The sequence below is a fragment of the Cyprinodon tularosa genome, unplaced genomic scaffold (assembly GCF_016077235.1).
Source record: "Cyprinodon tularosa strain WSP-4 unplaced genomic scaffold, ASM1607723v1 ctg557, whole genome shotgun sequence".
Classification (NCBI taxonomy): Eukaryota; Metazoa; Chordata; class Actinopteri; order Cyprinodontiformes; family Cyprinodontidae; genus Cyprinodon; species Cyprinodon tularosa.
The window spans coordinates 88,395-111,009 of NW_024039293.1; the positions used below are offsets into that span (position 1 = coordinate 88,395).

General features: G+C 47.0%; 1 protein-coding gene across 1 annotated transcript in view; it reads left to right on the forward strand.

The window, feature by feature from the left end:
• Positions 1 to 22,615, forward strand: part of cfap61 (cilia and flagella associated protein 61) — a 41,365-nt gene that overhangs the window by 18,427 nt on the left and 323 nt on the right. Inside the window, exons 14-23 of the mRNA XM_038305352.1 lie at positions 1,854 to 1,985; positions 5,665 to 5,792; positions 12,310 to 12,402; positions 13,449 to 13,617; positions 14,494 to 14,671; positions 16,826 to 17,118; positions 17,867 to 18,194; positions 18,703 to 18,785; positions 20,601 to 20,806; positions 22,446 to 22,539. Coding sequence (XP_038161280.1) covers positions 1,854 to 1,985; positions 5,665 to 5,792; positions 12,310 to 12,402; positions 13,449 to 13,617; positions 14,494 to 14,671; positions 16,826 to 17,118; positions 17,867 to 18,194; positions 18,703 to 18,785; positions 20,601 to 20,806; positions 22,446 to 22,539 — 1,704 coding nt within the window. The remainder of the gene's footprint in view (positions 1 to 1,853; positions 1,986 to 5,664; positions 5,793 to 12,309; positions 12,403 to 13,448; positions 13,618 to 14,493; positions 14,672 to 16,825; positions 17,119 to 17,866; positions 18,195 to 18,702; positions 18,786 to 20,600; positions 20,807 to 22,445; positions 22,540 to 22,615) is intronic.

Here is a 22,615-nt window from a genome sequence, read left to right on the forward strand (position 1 = left end):
TATGGAGAACAGTTTGACTAATGCTTAATAATAAATCAATGCAGCAGGTTGAAGGTTTACCTCTATGAGCTGATTTTATTTAAAAGAAATGTCCGGTCAGCAAGGAATAATCAATGGATCATTATCTATAATGAATTTAATGAACTTTGTGTTAATCAGTAAAATAAAAACAAAAATTTTCATTGCAATCACTGAGTCTGGGAGCGGCCATTTTTGCCCAAATATAGTAACCCCTCCCTCCTGCCATCTTCCCTGCTTCTCCCTGCTTTACAAGCAAAAGCAGAGGTCCTGTGTAGGCCGGTCCAGTCCAGTCCAATGCAGAGGTCCTGCAGGCCGGTCCGGTCCGGTATGATGCAGAGGTCCTGTGTAGGCCGGTCCGGTCCAGTCCAATGCAGAGGTCCTGCAGGCCGGTCCGGTCCGGTATGATGCAGAGGTCCTGTCCAGGCCGGTCCGGTTCTGCCCGATGCAGAGGTCCTGTGTAGGCCGGTCCGGTCCAGTCCAATGCAGAGGTCCTGCAGGCCGGTCCGGTCTGATGCAGAGGTCCTGCAGGCCGGTCCGGTCTGATGCAGAGGTCCTGTCCAGGCCGGTCCGATTCTGTCTGATGCAGAGGTCCTGTGTAGGCCGGTCCGGTCCAGTCCAATGCAGAGGTCCTGCAGGCCGGTCCGGTCCGGTATGATGCAGAGGTCCTGTGTAGGCCGGTCCGGTCCAGTCCAATGCAGAGGTCCTGCAGGCCGGTCCGGTCCGGTATGATGCAGAGGTCCTGTCCAGGCCGGTCCGGTTCTGCCCGATGCAGAGGTCCTGTGTAGGCCGGTCCGGTCCAGTCCAATGCAGAGGTCCTGCAGGCCGGTCCGGTCTGATGCAGAGGTCCTGCAGGCCGGTCCGGTCTGATGCAGAGGTCCTGTCCAGGCCGGTCCGATTCTGTCTGATGCAGAGGTCCTGTGTAGGCCGGTCCGGTCCAGTCCAATGCAGAGGTCCTGCAGGCCGGTCCGGTCTGATGCAGAGGTCCTGCAGGCCGGTCCGGTCTGATGCAGAGGTCCTGTCCAGGCCGGTCCGATTCTGTCTGATGCAGAGGTCCTGTGCAGGCCGGTCCGGTTCTGCCCGATGCAGAGGTCCTGTCCAGGCCAGTCCGGTTCTGTCCGATGCAGAGGTCCTGTCCAGGCCGGTCCGATTCTGCCCGATGCAGAGGTCCTGTCCAGGCCAGTCCGGTTCTGTCCGATGCAGAGGTCCTGTCCAGGCCAGTCCGGTTCTGTCCGATGCAGAGGTCCTGTCCAGGCCGGTCCGATTCTGTCTGATGCAGAGGTCCTGTGCAGGCCGGTCCGGTCTGATGCAGAGGTCCTGTCCAGGCCGGTCCGGTCTGATGCAGAGGTCCTGCAGGCCGGTCCGGTCTGATGCAGAGGTCCTGTCCAGGCCGGTCCGATTCTGTCTGATGCAGAGGTCCTGTGCAGGCCGGTCCGGTTCTGCCCGATGCAGAGGTCCTGTCCAGGCCAGTCCGGTTCTGTCCGATGCAGAGGTCCTGTCCAGGCCGGTCCGGTCTGGTATGATGCAGAGGTCCTGTCCAGGCTGGTCCGGTTCTGTCCGATGCAGAGGTCCTGTCCAGGCCGGTCCGGTCCGGTATGATGCAGAGGTCCAACGGGCTCCTGCTGGTTATATCTGTCTGAAAATGGCTGCAGCAGGTGCTGCCGATGCTGCCAGCTCCACCTCACTGCAGCCCAATCCAACACTTCCTGTTCTGACCCCGCCCTCATAATGATGATGAAGCAGCTCACACAGGATCAGCTGCATGGACCTCCTCTCAGGACCTCATTATCAGCCTGGTTCACCTTTAGCTGTGCACCCTCTCCTCCTGCCCACAGACCTCCTGCTGCGTTCACCCCCTGGACTTCATCCTGAACCGGTCGGTTCCGGTCCGGCCTCGGCAGCAGATCATCTACCCGCTGGAGGAGCTTGGCACTAACGCCCCGTCCCGGCGGATCACAGAGGACCAGGTGGGCCCCAGCAGCAGCTGCCAGCTGAGATCAGTGGGATAGCATCTGAGCGTCCACTAGAGGGCGCTATTTCATGACGAGATGAACTGATCCAAATTTCAGGTTCACATTGTTCCATCAGCCTTTTAACCTTTAATAGGAGAACCTGCTGCAGCTTCTGCTTCCCCTTAAACCCATCTTTACACCTCTGATGCGGTTTAATCCAAACCAGATTTACCGACATAGCTCTGGACCAGATCAGAGCTGACTGGGAGAAACAGAAGGAGCGAGCATCTCATCATCTTTTCCTCTAATCCTCCTCAATCTCTTTGTGGCTTCCATCTATTTTACCGTCCTTCATGTTAAATCTATTCCAGACATCAGCTCTCCTCCTGTGACGCAGAGCTTCATCTCTGAGCTCAGCCTCCTCTTCCTCACAGTTTAACCACCTGTTCTCTCTCTGCCTCTCTAAAGGTGATGAGAGCAGCTGCACCTGCTCCACCTGACATCAGCCTTTACCTGATCACCTCCTCGCTGTTGGAGGCGTCTCATGGAGCTCTGAGGAGGTGCCGCTGCGGTCTCCATCCCACACCAGCTCAAAAATCCACTTTACTTCATTTATTTTTAGGGTGAAATCATGTTCTGATTTTCCCTGAAATCCTGTTAATTAACGTCTTTGGGGAAAAGATTTAGAATCCAGAATTTAACTTAAAAATAAAAAATTAAAGAATAGAATCACCAAAAAAGGTAAATATGAAAACATCAAAACTAAACAGAAAAAATACAATAAAATAAAAATTAATTTAAATAAAAGCTAAACCAAAAAAGACACCAAAATATGTCTATATAAATACATAAAACAAACAGAAAAAAAGGGACAAAAAAAAAAAAAAGATGATAAATAAAAACTAAACAGCACAAAAAAAACCCATAAATATAAAACTAGCCACAAAAAACAGGTAGGTCTCTATCAGACGGTGTGGTCTCTCTGTCTCTATCAGACGCTGTGGTCTGCTGTGGTCTCTGTCTCTATCAGACGCTGTGGTCTCTGTCTCTATCAGACGCTGTGGTCTCTGTCTCTTTTAGACGCTGTGGTCTCTGTCTCTATCAGACGCTGTGGTCTCTGTCTCTATAAGACGTTGTGGTCTCTGTCTCTATCAGACGCTGTGGTCTCTGTCTCTTTTAGACGCTGTGGTCTCTGTCTCTATCAGACGCTGTGGTCTCTGTCTCTTTTAGACGCTGTGGTCTCTGTCTCTATCAGATGCTGTGGTCTCTGTCTCTATAAGAGGCTGTGGTCTCTGTCTCTATCAGACGCTGTGGTCTCTGTCTCTATCAGACGCTGTGGTCTCTGTCTCTATAAGAGGCTGTGGTCTCTGTCTCTATCAGACGCTGTGGTCTCTGTCTCTATCAGATGCTGTGGTCTCTGTCTCTATAAGAGGCTGTGGTCTCTGTCTCTATCAGACCCTGTGGTCTCTGTCTCTATAAGAGGCTGTGGTCTCTGTCTCTATCAGACGCTGTGGTCTCTGTCTCTATCAGATGCTGTGGTCTCTGTCTCTATAAGAGGCTGTGGTCTCTGTCTCTATCAGACGCTGTGGTCTCTGTCTCTATCAGATGCTGTGGTCTCTGTCTCTATAAGAGGCTGTGGTCTCTGTCTCTATCAGACGCTGTGGTCTCTATCAGACGTTGTGGTCTCTGTCTCTATCAGACGCTGTGGTCTCTGTCTCTATCAGACCCTGTGGTCTCTGTCTCTATCAGACACTGTGGTCTTTGTCTCTATCAGACCCTGTGGTCTCTGTCTCTATCAGACCCTGTGGTCTCTCTGTCTCTATCAGACCCTGTGGTCTCTGTCTCTATCAGACACTGTGGTCTTTGTCTCTATCAGACCCTGTGGTCTCTGTCTTTATCAGACGCTGTGGTCTCTCTGTCTCTATAAGACGCTGTGGTCTGCTGTGGTCTCTGTCTCTATCAGACGCTGTGGTCTCTGTCTCTATCAGACGCTGTGGTCTCTGTCTCTTTTAGACGCTGTGGTCTCTGTCTCTATCAGACGCTGTGGTCTCTGTCTCTATAAGACGTTGTGGTCTCTGTCTCTATCAGACGCTGTGGTCTCTGTCTCTTTTAGACGCTGTGGTCTCTGTCTCTATCAGACGCTGTGGTCTCTGTCTCTATAAGACGTTGTGGTCTCTGTCTCTATCAGACGCTGTGGTCTCTGTCTCTTTTAGACGCTGTGGTCTCTGTCTCTATCAGACGCTGTGGTCTCTGTCTCTTTTAGACGCTGTGGTCTCTGTCTCTATCAGATGCTGTGGTCTCTGTCTCTATAAGAGGCTGTGGTCTCTGTCTCTATCAGACGCTGTGGTCTCTGTCTCTATCAGATGCTGTGGTCTCTGTCTCTATAAGAGGCTGTGGTCTCTGTCTCTATCAGACGCTGTGGTCTCTGTCTCTATCAGATGCTGTGGTCTCTGTCTCTATAAGAGGCTGTGGTCTCTGTCTCTATCAGACGCTGTGGTCTCTATCAGACGTTGTGGTCTCTGTCTCTATCAGACGCTGTGGTCTCTGTCTCTATCAGACCCTGTGGTCTCTGTCTCTATCAGACACTGTGGTCTTTGTCTCTATCAGACCCTGTGGTCTCTGTCTCTATCAGACCCTGTGGTCTCTGTCTTTATCAGACGCTGTGGTCTCTCTGTCTCTATAAGACGCTGTGGTCTGCTGTGGTCTCTGTCTCTATCAGACGCTGTGGTCTCTGTCTCTATCAGATGCTGTGGTCTCTGTCTCTATAAGACGCTGTGGTCTCTGTCTCTGTCAGAGGCTGTGGTCTCTGTCTCTGTCAGACGCTGTGTTCTTTGTCTCTATAAGACGCTGTGGTCTCTGTCTCTCTTAGAGGCTGAGGTCTCTGTCTCTATTAGAGGCTGTGGTCTCTGTCTCTATAAGACGCTGTGTTCTCTGTCTCTATCAGACCCTGTGGTCTCTGTCTCTATCAGACGCTGTGGTATCTGTCTCTATCAGACGTTGTGGTCTTTGTCTCTATCAGACCCTGTGGTCTCTGTCTCTATCAGACGTTGTGGTCTTTGTCTCTATCAGACGCTGTGGTCTCTGTCTCTATCAGACGCTGTGGTCTCTGTCTCTATCAGACGCTGTGGTCTCTGTCTCTATCAGACGCTGTGGTCTCTGTCTCTATTAGACGCTGTGGTCTCTGTCTCTATAAGACGCTGTGGTCTCTGTCTCTATCAGACGCTGTGGTCTCTGTCTCTATCAGACGCTGTGGTCTCTGTCTCTATAAGACGCTGTGGTCTCTGTCTCTATCAGACGCTGTGGTCTCTGTCTCTATAAGACGCTGTGGTCTCTGTCTCTATAAGACGCTGTGGTCTCTGTCTCTATCAGACGCTGTGGTCTCTGTCTCTATCAGACGCTGTGGTCTCTGTCTCTATCAGACGCTGTGGTCTCTGTCTCTATTAGACGCTGTGGTCTCTGTCTCTATCAGACGCTGTGGTCTCTGTCTCTATCAGACGCTGTGGTCTCTGTCTCTATCAGACGCTGTGGTCTCTGTCTCTATCAGACGCTGTGGTCTCTGTCTCTATCAGACGCTGTGGTCTCTGTCTCTATCAGACGCTGTGGTCTCTGTCTCTATCAGACGCTGTGGTCTCTGTCTCTATCAGACGCTGTGGTCTCTGTCTCTGATAAAATCTGTTGTCTCTGTGTCGTTTAGGCTCCGTTTGCCCTTAACCTGATCAGCAAACATTTCTGGATGGAGCAGAAGGTGCGGATCAACACCAGCGTGGTGGTGGTGGGGGCCTCAGACACGGCGCTGTCTTTACTGGAGGAGTTGTGTTTCTGGTGAGTCCTTTTGGTCTGACCTCCATGTTCCCCTCTGTCCTGCAGTACCTCTCTTACAGAAACCCTCTGGAGCAGCTGTCTCTTCCAAGTTTGCCTCAGACCAAATAGCCTCTAATTCCTCCATGTTTGTTTTTCACTGAGAGATGAAAATGTGCACAGAAATCACTGTTAGGGGAGAATTGGCCCAGTGGTTAGGGCATTGCACTTGGAATCCTGAGGTTGCGAGTTCAAGCCCCACTCCCACAGACTGCCACTATGGGTCCCTTAACCCCAGACTGCTCTCTGGGTTCCACATCTCCATAAAGTTTAGTTAATTTGCCTCGTCAGGACCGAGATCTCTGATGTTACTCCAGGTCTCTGTTGGAGCCTCTTCCCCACCGTGGGGGTTTGTGTTTGCAGTCCTCTAATAACCATTATACAGACTCTCTCTAGTTCCTCCCTTAAGCCTTGGTGTTTCTCCAGTTTCCTCGTGTGCAATGTTTGCTCTCAACGCTCTGATGCGATCTACCTGCTTACTGTACTGGTCTAAAAACCAGGTGGGACTCAGCTCCGCAGTGAGATGGCGCCACTCAGACTCGTCTATCTGGAAGCCAAACGAGTAGAAGAGGAATATGAAGCTCACTAGAGTGAAACTCGCTGCCTTGGAAATTTGTGCAATGTTGTGCTGAAAGCCCTAAAAAAGAAAAGGAGACGACGTATTTGGACAAAGACATGGCTGAGCTAACGTGGCTACTACAGTCTGTCAATTGTACAGAAAGAACTCCATTTCACTCATTGCACCCCCGCCATGCTGCTGAGTTTTCCAGAGAGGAAGAAGAAGAAGAATCCTTGTTTGCGCACTGAGCGATTTCCCTATGACCACCTTAAGACGGCTGACAGAATTTCAAACATGCTTGATTTTCTCCCGACCTTATGATTCCTGATGGGGAGGTGGTCGTTAGAGGCTGTTTGTCAAAGAACACTACTGCCACCTACTGGTTAGTGACGTCACGGTGCGGTATCGGCTGTTGATCAAGTCCCAGTGCTGTATCTGGTGTTTGTCACAACGCGCTATTATCCAAGTCATCTTGAAAACATTCTTCTTCCAAATGTTGGCTACATATTACGTGTTTTTCTCTGGCCAGAAGTTCGATGGCAAATCCTCCCTCTTCAAGTTGGCGATCCAACGACCAACCCGTCCGTGGAGGATCAGGAATCAGAAAGGTGGAATAACTCTTTTTTTCACTTTTACCCGATGTATTCCAGCATCCAGCTGCCATGCACGTGGGCATTGTCAGTTTCACTATAGCTCTGGTGAATTTCAATGGTGAAGTCCTCTGGAAATCTTCAATAATTGTTGTTGATTGCAGATGTGTCTAGTAGTTCCCATTGATTTAGCTTGGAAAGCGGGGAGAATGGCGCTAGGCTTACCGCACCGTGACGTCACTGCTGGAAGATGGCAGGAGGGAGGGGCTACTATATTTGGGCAAAAATGGCCGCTCCCAGACTCAGTGATCGTGACAAAAAATATTATTTAATTTTTTTTACCTGATGTATTCCTTTCAGGTCACGTTGGATTGTATCTGGGGCCTCTTTGCATGGCCTGACCTGGGATCCTGCCTGGTTTGGTAGATCTGGGCCTCTATTGCTGCTGTGCTGCTAGGATTTAGTCAGCTCTCTGTCGCTGGTACATCCCATGCAGGGGTTTCCCCCCCCCATGATGGTTCCTCCAGTGTCTCAGACATTCACTGAGCCCAAAGAGTCCGTAGAAGGACACTAAATCCTCTTTTTGGAATTCATGCTTCTCTGAAGGACAAAGGTCCCTTTAAATCCTCAAGCTTTTCTCCCTTTGATTTGCTGATTTCCCAGTTTTAGGATTAAATCTTATTCTAAAGTTAATAGTGAGAGAATAAGGCCAAGATCAAACCCTTCCTAAATGCTAACCCTAATCCTGACACCTCGGCCTGATTTACCTGCTGAGTGAAGAACGTTCCTGAAAGTCTCGAGCATCTCATAGAGACCTGCCAGGTGTCCTCAGGGATTTCTGCAGCTGCTGATGGAGATGTCAGCTTAGAATTGCATCCTGTGTGATAGAAGCGCGGCGCAGGGACGAGATAAACATCTGGCAGATGTTGATCCAAGAAATGTTTCTCTCTGCCACGAGTCAGAGGCAGTTTGACTTACAGGAGAGCTTCGTCTCTACTTTGGGAATATGTTCCCTGGAATGGTTCCTTGAGTCCACGGTGGACGTTTTGCATGCCGTCCTTTGTCCTCCCTGTGAGCCGAGCTGCAGGGCGGACAATGGGGAGCTGGGGGCTGCAGAGGAAGAGCTGACCGATAGCTGCCAGGCAACCAGAGCCGTTGTTCTGGGAGAGGGAGATATCAGGGAGCTGCTGGGGCCGGAGCAGGCAGCTGCGTGAGGCCTGCCGCTCAGCTGGTCCTGCTCCAGCCCCCGTTAATTAGCCACTGGTCGGGATCTGCGGCAGCGATCTGTGTTTGCTGTCTCTAATGAGCTGACTAATGAGGCCGTTAGAGTGATGCTGAGGAGGCGACACATTCAGAGGGTGAACTGTGGGTCAGCGCCGGCTGCTGAGGCCGTTTATCAGCTCCATCCAAACCTCCACCCCCTCTCAGCTTTCTAACCCTAAACTGATTTCCCTGAGCACCCCCCTCCCCTCTGTAGCTCCATCAGCGACTGGGTCAGGCTCGGACAGATAAAGAGCTGAGCGGCGGCTCGGTCCTCCGCCCGCCGCGGTCAGCCTGAAGGGTCACCGTGGCCGTCTGTCACTGTCTGATAACAGAACGGATCCAGAAGCGCTGATTCTGTCCCATAATGAGCCGTTATGCCTCAGAGCTGCGGCTCACATCCTTCCACCTTCTACATATGGGGAACACGGGTCCTAGCAGGGAACTTTATTGTTCCCAGTAAAAGTTAAATGGAAATTAATAAACTAAATATATTTTTTTAGTTGTTTAAAAAAAAAAATCCATCCATCCTTTTTTTCCTCTTTATCTTTGAGGCAGAGATGCCCAGACTTCCTGATCCACTCCCACCTCCTCCAGCTGCTCTGGGGGAGGCGCCACCAGGCCAGCTCACAGACATAGTCCCTCCAGCGTGTCCTGGTCCTTCCACCCGTTCTCCTCCCAATGGAACATGCCTGGAACGCCTCCCGAGGGAGGCGACCAGGAGGCAGATGCCAGAGCCTCCTCAGCTGGCTCCTTTCGACATGGAGGAGCAACGACTCTACTCCGAGCTCATCCCTGGTAACTGAGCTCCTCACCCCATCTGGAAGGGTGCACCCAGCCACCCTGTGAAGGAAACTCATTTTGGCCGCTAATATTCGCAATCTTGTCCTTTAATTACCCAGATCTCATGACCATAGGTGAGGGTGGGAACGTAGATCCATCTGTAAATTGAGAGCTTTGCCCCCCCGACTCAGCTCCCTCTTCACCACGACAGTCCGATACAGCGACAGCATCAATGCCGACGCCGCATCGATACATCTTTCGATCTCACGCTCCATCAGTCCCTCACTTGTCAACTCCGGGATACTTGAACTCCTCGACTTGAGACAAGGACTGTCCACCAACCCAAAAAAAATGTTAGTTTTTCATATTTTTTTTTCCATCTTTAAATTTTCAGTCATTATTTTGTTACATTTTTATATTGAGTTTAATTAATTTCATTCTTTTTAAAATGTGTTTTCTCATATCACGTGCTGTCCACCTCTGGGGGCGGGCTTTCCTCTGGGGGGACGAGCAAAGACGCATTTCTATTGGCCTGCTGGTCGTTAGCAACAACATTTTTATTGGCCAAGAGCGAGCGTTTTATTGTACGACGAGTACGAGTACGAGTATTAGGACAGAGAGTTTTTCATTTTTTTTATTTTGAGAATAAAGTCGTAACATTACGAGAATAAAGTCGTAAAATTACAAGAATAAAGTCGTAACATTACAAGAATAAAGTCATAACATTACGAGAATAAAGTCGTAAAATTACAAGAATAAAGTCGTAACATTACGAGAATAAAGTCATAACATTACGAGAATAAAGTCGTAAAATTACAAGTGATTACAGTGATCAGGCCAGAATCAGTGCAGAACCCATTACAAGTCTGGCCCTAAGACTCTGTCGTATTATTGGGCTTAAATAGAAGAAAATGCTTTTTTAGGGAGAGAAATTTGGAAAAAACAAAAAGTAAAATAATAAAATCTAAAAAAACAGCAAAGTTAATTCAAACCTTTTTTCTTATTAAGACTTTTTTTTCAGATTTTCATTTGTGGATTATATTTCTTTCAAATATCCATTTAACAGGTACTTTGCAACAATAATGGAACAAAGTTTACTCCATATATTTCTGATTCGCCTGTTCACACATCAGTAAAGCAGAACCTTTAGGTTCAGCTGAGGGTCAGAACCCAGATAAACGGATCCAGTCAGCAGAACCAAGCATCCGTCCAAGGCTCCGATTCTGAACAGAAACCAGTCCCCCGCCGCCATCAGTCCTGATGTGTGAAGCCTTTATTAGCGTTTTTTCTCTGGCTGTGCAGAGAGCCGCCAGGCGTTCATATTACAGAGAGCAGAGATAAGAGCGGAGCAGCAGGCCATCAGGCGATAAGCAGCAGAGCTGTAGCTGCTCTTATCAGCTGCTTAATGTCCTCAAGGCCACAACAAAACAGCTCATTTACATCACAGGACCGGCTGTCCTCTAGAGACAAAGAGGCGGGCCGCCTGTGAAGGATTGCTCTAAAAGGTCCACCTGGACAGATTTACTGCACAGGTTAACATCCTGCTGTTATGGTCAACAGACCAGGAGGAGAAAAGGTTTAAATTAGCGATGAAGCTGCAGGGTGGACTGATCAGAACCTGGTTCTGGTTCCATCCATGAACAGAAGGTCAGCAGAGAGTCAATGGTCAAAAGGAACGCTGAGCAAGACCTTTCATCAGGAGCAAAACTGTCCCTCTGGGTCCCTGATCAAGACCAAAACCCCAAACTGCTCCCTGGGGCCATCCATTGGGTCGCATGCAGAGGACAGATGTCCCCTCTGTGGGACCATTGATGAGGATTTCTGGACGCTCTATGGACAGTGACCTGTCCAGGGCGTTATCCGCTGCTCGCTTGGTGTCCCTGCAGGGACACAAACTGATATTATTATCCTAACAAGGGGCGGATTTAGGAAATCTGGGGCCCTCGGCAAAGACAGGCAGGGGGCCCTCTGAATTGAGAAGACAACACATAGAACAGCCCCATTCTCCAGATAGAGAAATGTTAATAGAATAGACATCCATTATCTGTTCTAGGTTGTGTCCCTCTCTTCTTGTCCCTTTTCTTCTTGTTTTCCTCTCTATGTTTTGTACTCAGCTGACTTTTCATGCTGTCTCTAAAGGAATGAAAGATTTTTTCCAAGCACTAAGCTCACTTAGCTGATTGCTCCTTCCTGTGTTTCCAAAAAGGCCAAAGTAAATAACCCAGTCCTTCTTTTCACTGTAGACAAGCCATGATCTGCTTATCTGTTCTCCATTTTTCATTTGGATGAAATAATAGCTGCATGAATCATGACAGCAGACAAGATAGAGGAGAGCAGGAGGCGGGGTTACCAATCTACTCGCTCTGGAGAGCAGAGTTCGCTGCTTTTAGATGTTGTCTCCAAAGTCTCCAGTAGCAGAAAAAAGTCTCTAGATTTGGCGCTAGGAGCTTTTTAGAAATCAAAGTGCTAGAGGGGTCTGAAAAGTGGCTAAATATAGCGACTAAAGCGCTAAGTTGGCAACACTGCTCTTTGCATGGTTTGTTTTCAAATGGTTTGCTGCTGTCTGTTTGGACCTTTCTGAACATGTGCAGCAAATGGACTGATCCAATATGGTGGACACTGAAGGGGGGGGCTGAGACACTGAAAGGATTTTTTATCAAAAACATAATTAATGTGCACAAATAAGGAATAGTTGTATTAACCCACCATTTATGGGGCCTCCAGGAACTTGGGGAAAATCCTCCACCATACATTTAAACTAAGAAACTGAGCCAAGCAGGTTGATTTTTCTTTTCCCTGTAATTACCGCCAGCTTTCATCAGATAGTATTTTTCCTTGCAGCTGGTTGCTGGTTAAAACACCAGCTCCTCCATGCCCACTATAGTCTGTCATGCCATGGTCAGTCCTGTCAGTCCGAGAGGACTGCCTCCAGGCTCCTTCTAACAGCTCCATCTTTAGGTCTGCTCTTCAATGCTGCTTTGATGATCTCTAACTGTTTTTCCTTCTCTGACGATCATGTCAGTGTTTCAGCTCTCAGAGAGACATGTAGAGGATAAAGGATCAACATCTTCAGTAAAACGGCTCGGATTTGTCTTTTTTTAACAAATAAGATCACGTCCTCTATTGATGATCAGCTGTTGTCTGACAGCCATGTCTCTGTTGACACTGGTTAATTCGGCTCCACCTTCTATTAAAAGCTCCACAACCTGCTGAGACCAACTTCTGCATTAGTCTGATGTCTGCATGTTCCTGGTTTTTATTTCTTTCTGTTTTGTCTGTCCGCTTCCAGCCCCCACCTGAGACTCACCAACCTCACCCTGATTTCAACCCATGGTTTCCCTGGAAAGTACGACCATCATCAAGTCGGATTTCTGTCCACGAGGTGCTTTTTGGAAGGATGGCAGTCGTGTTCTTACAGTAGCAGCCATTAAAAATAACCCTTTCCAGTAAAACGCCGGCCCAATGGCAGCCCACTCCCCCCCGGGACTCCCAGCCAAATCCCCTCCAACTTCCAACCACTGTTCTTCTCCTGGGCGTGCATTTTTTTAACTATGACTCCACCCTTTCACTGAACTACAGGGTCTGACTAGGAGATGGCGCTTCTCTTTAGATCTAAATGTCCACAAATCAAGATAGAAAGAATATTTTAGTACAAAGATTGATGCTTAAAAGGGAATTGTGGGGGACCAGCTAAGGGCACATCAAGGAAAGTGAGGACATTATGAATGCTTACTACTATATTTAATGCCAAGTTTATTTTGGTCCGGTTTGATTTAAACTCACCTCTATGTCACGTCGTGGTTGTAGTTAAGAGGACCCAAAATGCAGAATCAGAGAGTCTCAGGTGAATTCTTGTAGTTTTAATGAAAACACTAATAACAGATGCAAAATCCAAAAATCCAACTAAAATGTAACTCAGACCAGAACCATGGAGACATCAAGGGAAACGTGCACAAGGAGCCAGGGAGAGACGAGGTGAGAGGACAACAGCGACAACAGGACCAGCAACAACAAGGAACCAACAAGGAGTGACTGCAGAGGGAGAGTATATGTAGCTGACAGACAAAGGCAGGGCTAACGACCAGATAAGGAGCAGGTGCGAGGGAGCCAAAGGGAAAGGAACACACACACACAAGAGGGCAACAGAAAAACCTGAGAACTAACATAAATCTAGAAACTACAACAGAATAGTATAAAACTAGAAAACAAGGAGCAAAGTAAAGCACAACAGAACCAAAACCATGAAACTCTACAAATGTCTTTGATGTAACTTTAGTCCAAACTCAGGCTGAAAAATAACTTAAGTGAAGGAAGTCTTTATAAGATCACATATTTATTGGATTGGAGGATAATGTGATTTTAACAGCTGGTGTAGGATCAGCCGGGGTGAGTCCAGAACGCCTGACATCTCCTCTCCATCTCCTGCAGCCACGCCTTCAGCAGCAGAGGCCTGGCCCAGACCCCCCTGCTCTCCTGCATCCGTGTGATGGAAGGAAAGATGGTGAAGATCAACAGAAAGTCCAAATTCATCCTGGTTTCTGATGGGAAGAAGGTCCGATATGACTACCTGATCCTCTGCACAGGCCTTCAGTACCAGGTGAGACAAACTGTTACAGAGCAACTAAAAATACTGCTGCTGGAAATGCTCAGAAAGCACCAAACATAACCAAACCAACCATCGTAAGAGCTAGGCAGAGCACAGGAGAAAAATGTATTACAGTACTAGCCAATACTATTAAGTCTCCGTAAGCTACAGAGACTTAATAATAACTTCTCTCCAACGCATATCAAGGTATCTGACGTGTTCCAGACGAGCACTGAACGTGTTTCTAACTTCCAGCTACTGTATAATGGCGTATTGGCAGCGTTTTGGTATAAAGGGGGTTCACAGAAGGAAACCATCAGTTCTCCTCCAGACTTCATGATCCTGCAAAACTATTGCGGGATCTCGCCAAAGTTCTTTTTTTTCCCTCCATGTCCCTTTAGGGGCTCCATACATTATCAATACTCTATGCATACACACAAAATTGAAAAAATACATGGAAGTTCAGCATATTCCAGCGTTTTAGGAGATTCTGGGACGTCGGACATACGCGGCAACCGTAGAAGCCGTTCAAAATGTCCGGACTTTCATTGGTTGGCCCTTGGCTGGTCTTTTTTTAAACATCAATCAACAACAATCTTTTTACCAAAATATTATTTCTGTCATGATTTGTGGACATTAAGGCCTAAAGAGAAGCGCCATCTCCTGGTCAGACCCTGTAATTCAGTGAAAGGGAAGAGTCAGAGTAAAAATATATGCAGAGGGGGTCACTCCAATGGTTGCCATTTGGCTGGCGTTTGACTGGGAGGGGCCATTTTTAATGGCTGCTACTGTATATCTACATTGTGCTTTAATCTGTTCCTCCATCAATCCATCTTTAAATGTTTTGTGGTTCAGTTTTCTGAAGTCTAAACCGGGATGTTGCTGCAGGTCCCCTGTCCCACCGGGGTGGATATCACCCAGCCTGTTACAAACAGCCAGCTGGACCCCGAGGTCTTGGAGTGCAGCTTCACGGGGCCCATCCCCTCCAACCTCTTCACCATCAACGACCTCCATGACGGCATGGCCGCCCGCCGCTGGCTCCTGGACAACTTCCTGAATATAGAGGGTAAGTTGACCCCTCCTCCATCCAAAGCCGGGCCCTAAAATGAATCAGCAGCATGTCATTACTACGCCAGTCAACGCTGAAGTGCTCCGCTATAATTAGCCGCTAATTAGCTGAAGAGAAATCTTTCATCTCTGTGAATCAGGTCGGCCTCTTCCATCCATGTTTCCATTATCAGATCGGTGTCTGAGAGGCAGCGAGATACACAGAGTCATTAGGAAAATCAATCTGCTCTCTGAAGGAATTGCTGCCATCCAGAGTGAGGCTTTTATTCTCACTAATTGGCTGATCTAAGTCATGAAGGAAAAGCATTAATAAATGCAAATTATAACAGAAGATGCTCAGAAATAGCATATTTATTTCCATATTTCACTACAGCCACTAAAGGGAACCGCAGAGTGCATGTAAATGTGTTTGTCTCTGATGGAGTCAAGGTCTGTTCCTCCTGCTGCGAGGAGCAGAAAGTGTCACTTTATTTCCAAACGGCAGTGAAGCTTCTGGAAACATGTTGAATGTGAACTGGAATGCAGGAACCACGCGGGGATTAGGCAATACCAGGCAGCTGCCTAGGGACCCAAGTTCCTGTTCCTGGGGGCCCCATAAAACTCTGTTTCCATGTATGGTTAATACAACTATTCCTTATTTTTGAACAGCAATTATGTTTTTCATAAAAATCCTTTGGCTAAAATGCCATCAGAACGCTGATAATATTAAGTGTGTCTCAGCCCCCCCCTTCAGTGTCCACCATATTGGATCAGTCCATTTGCTGCACATGTTCAGAAAGGTCCAAACAGACAGCAGCAAACCATTTGAAAAACAAACGATGCAAAGAGCAGTGTTGCCAACTTAGCGCTTTAGTCGCTATATTTAGCCACTTTTCAGACCCCTCTAGCACTTTGATTTCTAAAAAGCGCCTAGCGCCAAATCTAGAGACTTTTTTCTGCTACTGGAGACTTTGGAGACAACATCTAAAAGCAGCGAACTCTGCTCTCCAGAGCGAGTAGATTGGTAACCCCGCCTCCTGCTCTCCTCTATCTTGTCTGCTGTCATGATTCATGCAGCTATTATTTCATCCAAATGAAAAATGGAGAACAGATAAGCAGATCATGGCTTGTCTACAGTGAAAAGAAGGACTGGGTTATTTACTTTGGCCTTTTTGGAAACACAGGAAGGAGCAATCAGCTAAGTGAGCTTAGTGCTTGGAAAAAATCTTTCATTCCTTTAGAGACAGCATGAAAAGTCAGCTGAGTACAAAACATAGAGAGGAAAACAAGAAGAAAAGGGACAAGAAGAGAGGGACACAACCTAGAACAGATAATGGATGTCTATTCTATTAACATTTCTCTATCTGGAGAATGGGGCTGTTCTATGTGTTGTCTTCTCAATTCAGAGGGCCCCCTGCCTGTCTTTGCCTAGGGCCCCACATTTCCTTAATCAGCCCCTGTCAGGAACTATTTGGTATTTACTGATATACTTCATTGTTTAATCAAAAAAGGTTTTTCTGGATTATTTTACATCCACTTTTGGATTTTTTTCCTCCAGTTTTCAGTGATAATATAGTAAAAAGGAAGAAGTTGTCTTTTCCTGTCAGCCAATCAAACGTCAGCTTTTCTATGGAAGGATCAGGATCAGTTAAAAGATGAAATGTATTTTAAAAATGACTGATTATTTAATGTCATGATTCAAAAGCTATATTTATTTACTAACTTTTGCATTTAAAAATTGTATGATTTGATTATTTAAAGATGTATTAGAGAAAAAAAATAGTATGTTTATTTCGTTCATTTATTTATAGATTTACATATTTAATGCTGTATTTATTTGTTTCATTTTGTCCCCCTAACCCTCCGTACCCCCCATGCTTGGTTATCTTCTCTCGATGTTTTTTATTTAATCCAGCTTTAAAGTAAAAAGAAGCAGAATTAAGAGCTGTGACAGATTCAGCACCATGGACAGAGCCTCCAACCCCTCCGCTCTCCATGGTGGATTCCTCTGAGCTCTTAGCTGCTGTTAGATTCTCCTGGGAGAACGTCGGCCCTCTCAGAGTGCCTCTGTGATCTGAGAAGGAAATGATCTCAGTCTATTTCCTGTAAAGTTAGATCTGCTGATTGTAGAAATCTTCACTGTTCCGTTATGTTTCCTTCTTGATGGCCTCAGATCACGCCATCGTTTACGGGAACAGCCTGGATGTCTACATCACCGTACAGACGCTCCTCAGTCTGGGCATCCCTGGACCCCGCATCCACCTAACCCTCCCCCCCTCAGCGCCAGGCGTCTCCTACCTCCCAGACGCCTCCGTGGAGAAGGCTGTGGAGGAGTCCATGAGGACGGCCCAGGTCCAGGTCCACCAGAACTGCATCCTGGCTCAGATAAACGACGGGGGGCCGCCCGACCCCATCACATCCGTATCCTTCACCACCGACTCAGAGCCTCTCCATCTGCAGTGTGGAGTAAGTTCCCTTTTTTAGGTGAGGTGGACCCGCTCTTTCAGAACAAATCGCAACCTGAACAGCGGTGCTGAGCCGTCCAACTGGTAACGTTCATCACTGAGGAGTTCAGAACCGATTCGGAAGTTCAGAACCCATCCAGGAGTTCAGATCTGTTCTGTTATTGTTATATAAAAAAGGAAGAGAATCTTGTTTCTTATTTTTTAGGATTTTTTATTTAATTCACCTTGTTGTGTGTAAAGGCACAGAGGGCCATAAACTAAAAACCTTCATCTGGTCCTTTATAGACCTTGAAACTTGGCCAATCATCACAAACCGAGGAATTCAGATTCCTCCATCTGAGGCCAACAGGCAGCTGTTTGTCGCAATAATCTATATTTTTAATTTTATCCAGATGGGATTATATTTAAGCATCACTGACACATCTATTACTGCTGTGTCCATCTAAGCAAGTCTTCCACTCTTAGATTGAAACAAAGTCTTTTTTATCCTTTTTTGAAATTGATATACTAATCAAGAACAGATTATTAGACTATTAATCTTTTGAGATTCTCCTCAGATTAAATGCAATAATCAGCCACTACAGTTTCAAGAATATCTATAATATTTAAACCCGTCTGTTTCCTGGATGTTTCTATCTGCTGAGTGAAGAACCTGGTTAGTTTGAAAGTGTTTTATGAATAAAGATGGTGGTACAGTCAGAGATCCACCGTCTGTTTCTACTGATTTCTGCTGGATCTTCTCCTCCCAGGTCTTCATCAACCTCTCCAATAAAAGGGTGGACCATGACAGCCACCAGAGCATCACTGGTTGCTTCCTGCCCTTTCTTGACCGACTGTTGATAACCAGCCGCTTCCTGACCTGCGACGCCTCAATCTACGCCGCCGGGCCCCTCACCAAGTTCTACTGTAGACACTACTCAGACGAATGGACCCACTCCAGCTTCAGCTCCAAGGAGGTGGGCCGGGACCTGGCAGCCGTGCTGCTGTGCCTGCTGGATCCGACCCGGGCGGCGCCGCAGGAGCCCCCGTCCGAGGCAGATCTTCTGATCCCGCTTTACAAACAACCTAAGATCCAAGGTCCGTCCTCACTCTTAACTGAGGTGCTTGATGAACTCCTGCAGGGTTCTGATCCGATCTCAGGACCCAGAACAAGTCCAGGGTCTCTGACTGTGTTTTAGTGGATTATAAAAGCCTCCTTCCACCCACAGCCCTGTTGTTATGATGCAGGCTCAGTCCACCGCGGGCGGCTTTGTTCTGCAGAGTCACCAAGGCCGCTCCGTAGGTTCCAACAACAGAGCAGCCTCTCTGCGCTGTCCTTCTCACACGCATGGCCTTTTCACAGCCACATCACCGCCTGTTATCTGAGTTTATTACCTCTGCCCGTCGGGCTGAGTGGGAGGACTATTGTCCGTCTCTGCAGCTTCAGATTCACGTTTCTCAGCAACAGAGGCTTCATTTCTGCACACATTCATTCCGTTAAATCCTAAACCATCTATTGGCTCTGATTAAACGCTTTATCCTCTAAAGAGCAGAAAACAGAAGACATCTGTTCTTCATGGAGCTTTTCATGTCTTCTCTTTCTCAGGAGGGACTCTTCCTGGTGGACATCACTTCCTGCATGTGACCAAACCGTCTCCGAGCATCCGGACGGGTCCTCCTGTCCAACGTGTGAGTTCCTCGTTAAGCGCATGGTGACCCGGTTTGTTCTGTTTAATCCCTGCCAGCGAAGAACCACCACCTATGACCAAACCTCAGTTTCCAAACGTTCCAACGCCTCCGATTCTCAATCAATCATTTAATCAATTAACTTTATTAATACCTGTAGGCTAATTTGTTTATGGTGAGATTAGTCTGCTTTCATTTCATATTCATATTGTAGCAACAGTTTAAATAAGTAGAATAACAATAAAAGATAACAAACTTAAAATGTTCAGATTGCATCAGGACAACTGCTGCCATCTGCTTCCATATTAGAGTTTGGGAATCTGAGGCAACATGAGCAAAGCTGGTTTCTAACACTTTGTGTTTTGGCGCCAGATATCTGTGGCGCAGCAGGAGAGGCCTGAGCTGTTCAGTGGATGAGCAGAGTTAGAACAGGAATCTATTCATCATTCTGCTTCATTCTATCTCTATTCTCCCACTCTGCAGAATCTGTTAGTTCAATCTCTAACGTTCTGCTCTCTCTGCTTTTTCTCATAGTAGCTTCATCTGGTCTGTTCCTGTTTGGCTGTGACTCCATCCTGGAGAGAAATATCAGCTGTGCTGCTGCCATCAACACCTTTGTTTCTAGATGTTGGAGCTTGGCCTGTTTTCCAGTGTAGTCCTGTTTCTCTGACTGTGACTAACTGGATGTGCTCTCTTCATCTTCTGACATGGGAGCTGGCTCGGAGCTCGTCTGCCTGGCTGTGTGTTTCCTGGACGGAAGTGCACAAGAAAAATCACTGCATGAGGAAAACTAATTTCACTTTTAATATATGGCTTATCTTTATATAAACTATGCAGTCCTTTAGTAAAAAATACCTAACAGAATTCAGAAGAACAATTTTATACCTTAACACACCTGTAAGAGTAGTGGGGGACACAGTCAGTAAACACACACAGGCTTTTAGATCCTCTAAAGGCCTGGTTATCCTCCTGCAGCCGTGCGTCGCAGTGAGCTTGTAGCAGATAAGACCAACATTGAAGCGTGGTCTGTGCTGCGTTATTCCACGCCACAACGCCAGAGGGCCAATCAGGAGCTAGCTGTGGGTCTAGATACGGCCGTGGCGGTGAGGAAGTGGGATCCAGGTGGAAAAAGGGTCCCAGCGTTCTAAAGCACCATGCTCGTTTTCGTTTTCCACAATGGCGGTCAGACAAACAAACCAGCCGGTAAGGAACCAAACAGGTAATACGCATAGCTTAGAGCGGATGGAGATTTGACCAATCAGAGGCCTCCTGTCTGCGCTCACCTACAGCTTTGGAGAGGTGCAGCAGAGTGCCTGCGGAAGGGGCGGGGCATATCTGCGTTAACTGCGACACACGCAGACGACCTGGTTTCTAAGCATAAACCAGCCTTCAGTTTCCTGCAGCAGATCATAAAATATGCAAATGAGGGAAATTTCTGTCAAATTTGAAGAAATAAATGGTGATTTTCCCTGGCCAAGACAAGCATAAATATATTCAGCAGTGCGTTAGCAATGATATGGTTACCTTTATATCCACTTTAAGACAGAGTAATTTATGCTAGCAGGCAGGGAGCATCGCAACACATCTTACCGATGCTAAAGCTTCCAGAGTTTAGCCGGACAGACAGAGCTACGCCACTATCGCATTGTTGTGTACCAGTAATTAAACCGGTGACAAAGGAGAGAAAAAAAAAACACATTCAATTTAACACTGATTTTACATGGAAAATATTACGCATAGGGTTTGAGAATATATATAGGGTTTGTACTATGTGCAACATATTGACACAGCAACATTGGCTCTACTGTGACGATTCAGGGTGAAGGCATCATGACTGGACGACCCGAGACCGGGAACTACTTCAGCCTTCATCTGAGCCCCCTGGAGACGGGGGAGACCATCACCTGTCTGTCCCTGAAGCCCCTCCCCGTCTCCAACTACCTGAATCTGTTTGGGAAGCACCAGGAGCTGCTGGGCCAACTTCTGAACCGCTACCGACAGGGCCTGGTCCAGGACCTTTACAGGTGGGACAGGAACGGTTCGGTCACTGTATGAGGAGTGACCAAGTTACTGTGGCCTAAACCTATGAACCAATCAGTGTCTGAACTATAATTCTTTAGTCAAATCCAACCAACAATGGTTCAGTGTATTCTCATTATCAGTTCGTATGAAATCGTACGAAAAGTTATGCACAGTAATTCCGTACGTTTTTGATGTTTTTTTCATCGTATTTCGTCATATTTTTACGTCTTGCCTCGAGACAAGATATCCTTGCGCATGCGCATCTTACGCACCATTCAATAACATAGAATTTAACATACAATTAACCCTGACCCTAAGATACAAAACAGCAAGCAACCTAGTTAGAGACATCAAGAAGTAATTATTGCACTGTTTTTCCCAGTTTTACGTCCGTCCGCGGATCTGCTTTTTTCGTCTGTCTGCCTGCGCATGCGCACTGATCTGTATTTTCAAGGAACAACGTCAAAAACTTACGAAATACTGTGCATAACTTTTCGTATGATTTCATACGAACTGATAATGAGAATATGTTGAATGGTTAGAACCAGGATCTATATCTGATCTTGAAGCAGAGCCAAGCAGTAAATCCCTTATCCAGAAGGTGGTCATACACAGGTTGGCGGGCGGAGGGCTCACACATCCTAGTGGTTAGACAAGAGGTCACGGACAAGGTCAGAGAAACAGGCTGGCAATCAATTTCCAAAAACAAAAACTAATGAGATGTCCAACAGAGGTACGGCTAAAGACGAGAACAAGTTAAAAAATTTGGTACTGCCGACAAAATAACGCTGGACAGTGACTAGCACGAAGGCTTTCATTAATCTGGCAACAAGAGCATGTGTATATGGAAGCTGAAGAATGAGGTCAAAGAGATAAATGACTGAATTGCCTGCAGGATGAGAAACACAAGAGGAACAGATTATCTTTACTGGTGAGGGTATAAAAACATGCAGACAGTCATGTAGGAGTCATACTGACCCACCTGAACTGATGAGCTCCTGAAAACACCAGAAATGTCTTCAGCACCACAGCAGATGTGGAACAGCTTTCTGTAGAGGCAGCAGCATCTCAGGCTGCTCTCTTTGTCTCCATTAGTGTTTGTCAAACAGCAGGTGACCTGCTTCTGAGGTTTCAACACATGACCTCCCACCCCCCCCCAAACACAAACCTCCTAATCTGTTTATGCAGCTCCCTGATCCGTCAGGGGAGGCGGGACAAAGCTGAGCTTGGACGGCTTTGCTGAGTCACAAAGTTACAGAGGAGCTAGAACAGTCCATCTGTGGGAACCTCAACATTTACTGTTTGATTCTAGACAGTCTAACTCTATACTGCAGAAACCTCTGTGGAAGAAATTATTAGAAAGATTGCAGCAGAAAAAGTTTTTCATTGTTTTAATCGGGACGGAGAGGAGCAGAATGAAACCCATACATGTTTCTATACTGTATATATTCCATATAGAAGAACCAAACCCAAATATGTTGCTTTTAACTGATCCTTCAGACCAGGTCAGAACCATCAGAATGCTCTAGAACCCGTAGAACAGACTTTTGCTTGGTTCGGTTCGCTGTTCCTCCGGACTTTGGGCAGATGCTTGGATCATGCAGGAAGTCTAAAAGGGTTTCCTGACTCCTTCTCTTCCAGCTTCTTCCAGCAGAGCTGCTGTTTGCCTGTTTTCCACGACAGGTTCTCCGACCTCCATCAGAGGATGATGAAGATGATGTCACCTGAGCAGAAGGTCCGTACCTTTCATTCCTCACTCACAGTTGTGGTGTTTTCCCATCCCCATTCCTTCTCTTCATGCCTTCTAACCT